The 9140-nt window shown below is 36.4% G+C and overlaps 2 protein-coding genes across 2 annotated transcripts; both read left to right on the forward strand.

Moving 5' to 3' along the window:
* Window positions 1-350: 350 nt before the first annotated feature.
* BDBG_09553 (uncharacterized protein) lies at window positions 351-2450 on the forward strand (the record flags this gene model as incomplete). The annotated part of the gene is made up of 5 exons (XM_031724067.1): window positions 351-374; window positions 671-953; window positions 1043-1168; window positions 1323-1942; window positions 2043-2450. The coding sequence occupies 5 exons, from the start codon at window positions 351-353 to the stop codon at window positions 2448-2450; spliced, it is 1461 nt and encodes a 486-aa protein (XP_031581552.1).
* Window positions 2451-3111: 661 nt separating this feature from the next.
* BDBG_09554 (uncharacterized protein) lies at window positions 3112-3633 on the forward strand (the record flags this gene model as incomplete). The annotated part of the gene is made up of 2 exons (XM_031724068.1): window positions 3112-3285; window positions 3340-3633. The coding sequence occupies 2 exons, from the start codon at window positions 3112-3114 to the stop codon at window positions 3631-3633; spliced, it is 468 nt and encodes a 155-aa protein (XP_031581553.1).
* Between the last annotated feature and the right edge of the window lie 5507 nt (window positions 3634-9140).

Genomic DNA, 9140 nt, shown 5'->3' on the forward strand with positions numbered 1-9140 from the left:
TCGTTCATTTTCTCTAGTTCGACTGGTTAGGGGCGAAGGTGAGGGGATGAGATATTAGTGGGCCACGTAAGTGAGGGATCATGGTTGGAATGATTTATAACATCATTCCCTGCTTGTTATTGCATCCCCTCCTGGAGTTCACATGTGATTTGATCCTGTCCTTGTGTCTGCCGTGCAATAGATTGTTGTAGCTAATCTGGGCGGTGCCTGCAGGGGCTGGCCCGGCAGATTTATGATCATCATAGTTGCTGCCTGCTTCTTCCTCAGGAAACATTCTAGCATTTCATGGGGGTGGTTCATGGTGTGAGGCCAGGGGGCATCCGAGATTGGCTCGCTGCCGGTTTTCGAATATGGTTGGGAAGAGGGCTTGTGCCGTGAGGCCGCTCTTCTGAATCCTCTATATATATATGGTCTCCTTCCTCCTGTGGGATCCACCTGCAGGCTGGTGCAAAACAGCCTGTGAGCGCAGATGGATGTCATTTGACTATCATGGCCTTCATCAACTATACACCCTCTCATCCAGAACGCAAAACCCTTCGCGCCTATCCTGATCACTTTCACCCTGCATACTCTACATTGACAACCCTCCTCCAGTTCCCCCCAACCCCTCTCCTTCCTCACTGCGCATCCTAGATTCTCCCTAACATACCCTACATCTGTATCACACCAGACACAGCCTGTGCACGCTGCACTATTGAAGTCACATCCTCTACCCAACCGTCTCCCTTACAGTGTCCCCTCCTGCAACCCACTTCAAGACAACCGCAGCAGCCAAGATCGGGCAGAGCCTGTTCTGCTGAATGATTTTGACAAGGCCTTTGTAGAGAATGGAATTACAGATAGCCTAAAAAGCGAGACTGTTGTGGGTTCAACCACCAACACCATTTCTTGTGGTAACATCATTGCACGAGATTCGTGGCAGCGCCGCCATGATATGAGACTCAACCCTAAAGGTAGGTGGTTTCTATATTCTCCTTTCTTCTCTTTCAAGGGCGGCAAGCATTCTGGGCTTATTGCATTTCTAATCCAGATTGCCTTCTAGATATTCTCAAGAGGAATGAGGATCGAGGCCAGGAGCAGAACAATGAAACCTCGACTGCCCTGGAGTCATTCCCGGGCTCTATCATGATCCAACCCTCTTTGCTGCCGGAGCCTCGCACTGGTGATAGTGAATCAGATCCACTTCCGGCTCCAGAGCAGCAGATACACTTGGACTAGGAGCAGGATGAATCATAGGACCAAGAATGGTCATGTGGCAGTCAAGGCAAGTCTGTACTGCATTCCTTTTCTCATAGGCCCATGTTCCTAACACATGTTTGTAGATACACCTATGGCGATGGTAGCAGAGCCTGGTACCAAGAAGATATCTACGGTGCAGGGGGATTTCACATCTCGCGAGAGTGCGGATTCCACCTGTGCCTCGTTGTTGGCTCACTCAGTGGAGTCAGATCAACATACGCGCGAGGCTGATTCCTGTAACGCGGGGCGATGCCAATCCCCCTTTACGGCACGGCACCGCGGATCCGATACCGGGTCTATGGAGCCCATGGTTGTAGTTGTGGTTCCAGCCCTTTCCCCTGGTCATCGAAAAGGCTCGGCAGCCCTCAAGGGGAAGGGGAGCAAATGCCAAAGCAAACAACGGCCCCTCCGAACCCGTCAACAGAAGACCCTGCGGAAATCAATACGTCAAACTTTGGAGAGCCGTGGCCGTTGTTCCCCAGGTACCCCCACTAAACTCTGCAATGATGGCGGGGTTGAGTCAGACACCAGCGGCACGAGCAGCCCCTGTGGCGACTCCGACGAAGATTACACTGCGGGCAGCGATGACAGTGATTCAGTGATAAAGCCATTGAAGCGCCGTAAACTTTCTTCTCAGTTAGCCGTTACCTCCCCATGCCGACCTCAGTCTCGGCCTCAGCCTCGACATTGGGTTGCACGAGTCGTTAGTGATCATCGAGGGATTGAGCGGGAAGCCTCGCAGCGTACGATCAGCGGCCGTCACAGAGCGCTCCGTAAGCTCCACTCGTGCGGGCTCTGGACAGTGCACACGCTCCAGTCCGGTGGTGCCTGGCAGCAGCACCGGGCAGACGTTAGGCCCACAGCTATTATCCCCAGAGGACATCTCCGCACTGGTTTCTGCCTTTGCCCAAAAGCTCCTGGAGCTCCGCAGAGATTCTTGGACAGGTGCCATGGATATCATGAACGCCGAGGTAGCTGGGGTCGTTGCTGAGAGAGGGAGCGAGGATAGAAGATTTGGAGAGCCAGGCATTAAAAGGCCTCGGTGGACTCAGGAAGATGATGCCCGTCTAAAGGATCTGAAGATGCGGGGCTGGCATTGGTGGGAGATCAAGCAAGAATTTCCAGGGCGAACGAAAAGTGCCTTGCAGCAGCGATGGTCAACATTCCCTGCAAGGGAAGCATCGCCAGTAACCGACATGCAGCAGCAGTAAATGGGAGAATGTAAGCCAATAAACTGATTCCTCTAAATGTCTAGGATGCGCACAAAACTGTTCTCACCATGTCACTCAGGCATAGCAAATGGTGTAGCTAGATGTATTCTAACTTTGTCTTAAATTGTAGTCGTTGAACGCGTAAAATTTGAACTCTCTGAGGAGTCACGAATCAAATAGGATCATTACACCACTTTCAAATGAGTACTACCCACTTTGTCAATGTATTCTCAACCACGACTTCCCGGTGGTTTGAGGTTTTATGACAAAACTGTGCTCAAATCACTGCCTCAAGTTGTAGAACTGTTTATTCATTTATATGTATCAAGACAAAGCAAGAAGAGGGACCGAGAAACAACTAGTGTATCTAAACAGTATGCATTGAGCAGGCTAACTAACCCTAAATGATACTTATTCACCATAACAGCGCAATCATTAAACCTATTGCGTTTCAATCAGAGCTTTGGGTAGCATTTCAGATTTCGCAGCTGCCACCGCACTGTGGTTGGTCAAAACTGATTGGCGATTCGGATCGATCGTTTTAGCATAGTTAGATGTCTTGAGTCGGAATTACAATTTCCCGGTAGTCTAATTTGGCCATAAGTTCGTGGGTGGCTACGCAAGACCATCTTCGAAAAGCTCTGAACGTCTCAGCATCGCCATGCTAACCTTCAACCACCCACTTCGCTGGCCGATATGGTCTACTCTATGGCATTTTATCTCTGCATTTTCATGGAGCATTGTTCGCCCATTCCAATTTAGGCTCCATGGGTCGGCCGAGCTAGGAGTTGAGGATGTTGGGCAGTGCACAAGCATAGAAAAGGAGATACAGCCAGTAAGATATAACACCAAACTATAGTATGCCTTTTGCTAAACTTTTATTGTCTAGCACGCGAAATCAACTCCACTGAAAAATTCACAAACGCACATTGAAGAAAATAGTTCAGTTGCATGGGACGGAAGCTCGGAACTGGTAGTCTATGACCCTCTTGTCAAAGAAGTTCTGGATCATGGCTCAACCTCCATCATTACACGGATCAAACCTGGGGTTGTTCTCAAATCGCCTCGCTATTCATGGTGGCATTCTTCAACCGCAGAATCCCATGATTCAGTCAAACATATCAAACATAGTTTCAATGTTGAAGCGCAAATTCTTGGGATCTTAGGGGACCACCCTAGATAATAAGGTATGGATACTCAAAATTTTATTTCCTGTTCAGCATTAATGTATGCTCAGGTTCCTTTGCCTCTTTGAAAGCCCCCGAAGGCTTCTTTTTAGTGAGGCCAATGCTGGCAATTTTGCAAACATTACCTTGCCAACCCCCCCCGTGTGATTAGTACAATCCCGCGTCTTCAATGGTGCTTCTCAAGCCGCAGAAGCTATTCAAATACATCCCCCCAGAAGGGCGTTATCCACTCTGATCTACGCCCCTGAAAACTTTTTTGCCGCCCAGGAATTTCGATGGTATTCTCAATCTTTTCCTTAGTGATTTTGGAGGCTCAACTAGCCGTGTCATAGATGGTGGACATCTCCCGGATTCTGGCTTTTTCCACCCACGGAAACCGTGGGTGTCAACGAAAGCAACAGATATATTCAGCCTTGGATCAGTGTTCTATACGATTATGACTGGTCACTGGCCATACAGGTCTGCAGGGCCGTTCAGATCATTGAAGGAGAATTTGAGTTACGGAGAAAGAGTGGATGAACTCTTCTCCTTGGCTAAGTTTCCCCCAGTTGGAGGTCTAATTGGCGGAGACATTATAAAAGGTTGCTGGATGGAACAGTACGGAGAAGTAGATACAATTGTTCATGATCAGGGCATCATATTCAAAGAATTTTCATTACAGGCTAAGAAGCATGAGAGTGTTGAGTTCTAGCCGCTATTTGAAATAACATAACAGAAATCGAAACATCGTCTGTCATTCATTCATGATTTCTCTGAAGTTGTAGAAAATTGTTGAGGCGTGCCTTTGTTGCCAAAAATATACCCTTAGTAACTACTGTAGCTAAAGGCAGACTATGTGTTGGCCGTTACGGCCGTTGCGGCTATTAGCTGTGGCAATCTCCCTAGATCACATGACCAACCACTATATTAAGCTCTTTGTAAATAGATCTATCAAGACTAGACTGGCCGCCGGGACCATGAATTTCACATTTGGTCCCATTTGGTCTGGTTCCATACATTTCTTGGTGTGAATCCCGCTGGGACTGGCTATCAAAAAAACATGTAAAGTGACTATATATCAGATCTTAAAATGAAATCATGACTTGAAAAAAATGAGAAAGTGGTTTCATTTGATCTCATTTAGTTCTATTCTTAGCATAAAGTTACTATTTTTAGACATTTTAAGGTTTTTTTAAACTATTTTTAATTTTTTAAAAAGTAATGCTTTTTGATAATACTTAAATGAGATTTAAAGTCATTTAAAGTAATAAAAATAATTTAAATTAAGAAGTGAAAATCATGATCTCATTTTAAAAATGTGATAAGAGTAGACAGTAAGTCTCACTGAAACAGTATAAGACTACTATCTAATGTTAAAACCATGTAATGAGATCAGTCAAATTGATAATGAAACTATTAAAAAATCTGATTCTGATCTCAGACACGGTCACACAGTCAGTTTAATCAAGACAATCTTTAACTATTCTACAGATTATGATTCTGAATAGCATATTTTCCTTTTTAAGAAATGTTATATTAATATTTTGATGAGAGTAGTTTATCTTTTTCAGAGAGGCTCTTACTTTTTACTAGAGATATTTTATTTTCTCTGAATTCATTGATCAGTAGATTTATATTCTTTTTAAAAATATATTCTTTATTATAAAAAATATTATCTGTTTTTAAATATCTAGAAGAAGTAGAGTTATCTTAATATAAGTAGTATATCTATTACTTCATAGTTCAGCTTAAGACTCAGAATTTCTTATTCTACTAGATAACTTATTAATAGAATAATTACTTATTATAAGAAGAATTCTGAGTTGTAAGATAAGAGTAATATTAGTTTTTATCACAGTATGAAATTTAATAGTAAGATAATAGAAGTGCTTTAGAATAAAGAAAAGTAGTATTAATATTTATTTATAGATTCTGCGTATTTTAACTTAATAAATTCTTCATTATTTCTTATCTTTAAAATGTTAACTTTTAATAATAATCTGAATTAACTTATCTATTACTCTGTAGATAATCTTATAAATCTATAATTTGAAAGAATATACAGCTGCTGAATAATAACACAGCTGCTGAATAATAAGCTTATAAATGTAAAGAGACTCTAGCAGCCGTTAATTAATCTATATATAAGAAGTTAGTATACATCTGTAATCTTGTACTGACTTAAGCAATCTTTGAATCATATCTGATAGTATGTTTAAAAATCAGTAAGAAGTATATACTTCTTCAGAGTATAATAATTTTATCTATAAAGTAATTTATAGTTATTATATTAGAGTGATTCTAAAATGCCTCAGAATAAGAGTGTATAAAGAAGTAGTAAGTAAAAAAGTATCTGATTGATACTACTCTGCTTATTAATTGAAAACTTTATACTCAGATAAATACTATATATACAAACATAATAAGATATGAGAAAAAGAAGATAAAGATAATGAATACTGATTTAAAGAAATTCACTCTCTACTTAGAAGAATAAAAGAAGAATAGTTATTATCAGAATTATATAAAATTAACAGAAATTATAAAATTATAGATACTGTATAATTAATAAAAATCTTCTCAAATGAATATCTTCTCTAATTAATATAAACAATACTCTTCTCTGTTATTTAAATCAGAAAGATATATAGAATCTCTTTAAAGATTTATTTAAAACAGTAAGAAAAGTAACTAAGACTGCAGAACTGAAAGTAAAACTCTGTATATATATAAAAATTCTGAATGAAATTGAAGTCTTGTGTACACAGTAATAGACTGAGATAGAAGCTAAGTAATAGTTAATATTTACTGTGAATTAAGTATTTATTATAAAGAGCTTCACTGATGCAATTATTATTATTAATAAGAAAAGAGAAAATCAGATTGAAGATCTGCAGTAAGAGATTGAATACTTATATAGATATATAACTGTATTAAATGTGAAGATCTTATTATAATTATTTATAATCTGTTCAAAAGTGTATATATTATTTGAGACAATTATATATAATGAAAATTTAAGTATAAGTTATATCAAGCTGAGTGATCTGTCAGAGCTATTAAGCTTTAATAGTAACTGAAAAAATAATACTGTAATCAGCTAGCTCAGTTAAATATAATTGTATTATTATGTTAAGTGTGAACTTATAGATAGATAGTTAATGAAATTTTAATAAGTTTTAAAATCTGCAGTTATTGTTATTATTATTCTTCTTCTTCAATTATAGATGTATACAGTCAGAGACTATAATATCTATCTGAGAACTTTTAGTTCTCAGAGTTTTTCTAATATCTATAGAGTTAACTATTATACATTTATCAATTTCAGATATACAAAATCAGAAAATTTCAGCTTAGAATATAAAAACTCTTTATAAATTGCAGTATTTTAACATCTTCTGATACTTTGAAATCATTTGAAAATATCATGACAAAAGAAAAGAGAACAAAGTCTTAAAGATAGATATATTAAATAAGTAGATAGAAAAGAATAGAAAAGAGAACTATAGAATAAAATCTCTGCAGTTTACATTTTAAGCTATATACATATTTTAACACTATACAACTGACTGCTGTCTCTGTTCTCTCAGACCTGCTTCAGAGATTATCATTCTCTCTAAAAAGCTGTCACTTAGCTAGCTTTTGTGACTAGCTTATGTATAAGTGAGATTCTCACTAAGAATAATATCAGAGCTACTCAATTCTAGTTAAGTCTCTAATCTTCTAACTATTAATCTCAGTATTCCAGTCTATTAATTAACTGTCACAGTCTTGCTTATACTAATTATCTATTAAGAGTATTTAGATCTTATCTTATCTAGATTCTTGTTAGATTCTTACTAGATCTGAGATATTCTAATCAGATAGTTTTTAAATTTCAATTCTCTGAAAGTAAGTGTTTAGAGTGAGAAGAATAAGATCTGATTAATTAAGCTTGATAATAAGTTACTATTTTATAAGCACTCTAGATCTCAATCACTCTAGTACTAATCTAACTTAAAGTACTCAGAGAGCTGTTAATTCTAAGATCAGTGAGAATTAGTATCTGAAAATCTCTGAAATGAATATTTTAATCTTAATAATAATTTGTTATAGTGTATCTGAGACTCTCTGATACTGTTTTATAACTTAACAGTGAAAGCTGTGATTAAGATAACTCTCACAGAGTTTGAACTTGCTGTCTCTTGACATTTATTCTCTGAGAAAAAGGCTGTTAATTAAGGCTTTATAATAGTGTAGTTAATCACTACATCACCGGGTTCAAGATCTGCAGTATTTCTACATAGAAAAGTGAAGTTATTATAATAGCAGATGAAAAGATAAATCTCACAGACTTAGAGCAGTATTTATTCTTATAAATATGAAATAAGTTTTTCAAATAAATCTTGCATAACTTTGAGAAAGTGAATATATAAGATAAGCACTATAAATCCTTTACTATGTGTAAATAAGTAAGTAATCTTATATTATACTTTATGTACTTTAGCTCAGACTAACCGTGTGACCGTGTCTGAGATTAAAATCAGAATATTTGATAATCTTATTATCAATTTAACTGATTTCATTACACAGTTTTAAGATTAGATAGTAGTCTTATACTATCTCAGTCAGACTTACTATCTACTCTTATCACATTTTTCAAATGAGATTATGATTTTCACTTCTTAAATTAAATTCTTTTTATTGCTTTAAATGACTTTAAATCTTATTTAAGTATTATTAAAAAGTGTTACTTTTAAAAAAATTAAAAATAGTCTAAAAAAACCTTAAAATATCTAAAAATAGTAACTTTATATCAAGAATGAGAGTAAATGAATTCAAATAAGATTACTTTCTTATTTTTTCTAAGTCATGATCTCATTTTCAGATCTGATAAATAGTCACTTTACATGTTTTTTTAATAATTAATCTCAGTGAAATTCATACTAAGAAATGAATGAGATTAGATCAAATGAGATTAAATATAAGATTTATTATTTCAGTAGTCAGTTTGCTTCAGCTTACACTATCTTGCATTAAATAAAGAGCTTATCACATTTTTCTGTTTAGCAATCTTCATTCATAATCTTATACTTAAGTTAAGAGGGAAATAAAAATGCTTAAGCTTATAATCAGATATAGTGAAAGAAGTATATAATATTCTTATTATATGAAAATAAATAAATCAGCTATAATTAAACTGATCAGTAAAATTATAAATTTTATATTAAATCTTATTTAATTTGATCTTATGCATTTCTTGATATAAGTCTTATCAGAACTGAGTAGACTGACTGCTGAAATTATGAATTTCACATTTAATCTCATTTAATCTGATCTCATACATTTGTTGACATAAATTCTACTGAGACTAATTATTAAAAAAACATGCAAAGTAACTATTCATCAGATATTAAAATAAAATCATAACTTAGAAAAAAATAAGAAAGTGATCTCATTTAATTTCATTAATCACATTCTTAGTATAAAGTTACTATTACAGACTATGTTCACTGATTAAAAATCAATTTTCTTTATTAAATAT

The sequence above is a fragment of the Blastomyces gilchristii genome (assembly GCF_000003855.2).
Source record: "Blastomyces gilchristii SLH14081 genomic scaffold supercont1.78, whole genome shotgun sequence".
Taxonomy (NCBI): Eukaryota; Fungi; Ascomycota; class Eurotiomycetes; order Onygenales; family Ajellomycetaceae; genus Blastomyces; species Blastomyces gilchristii.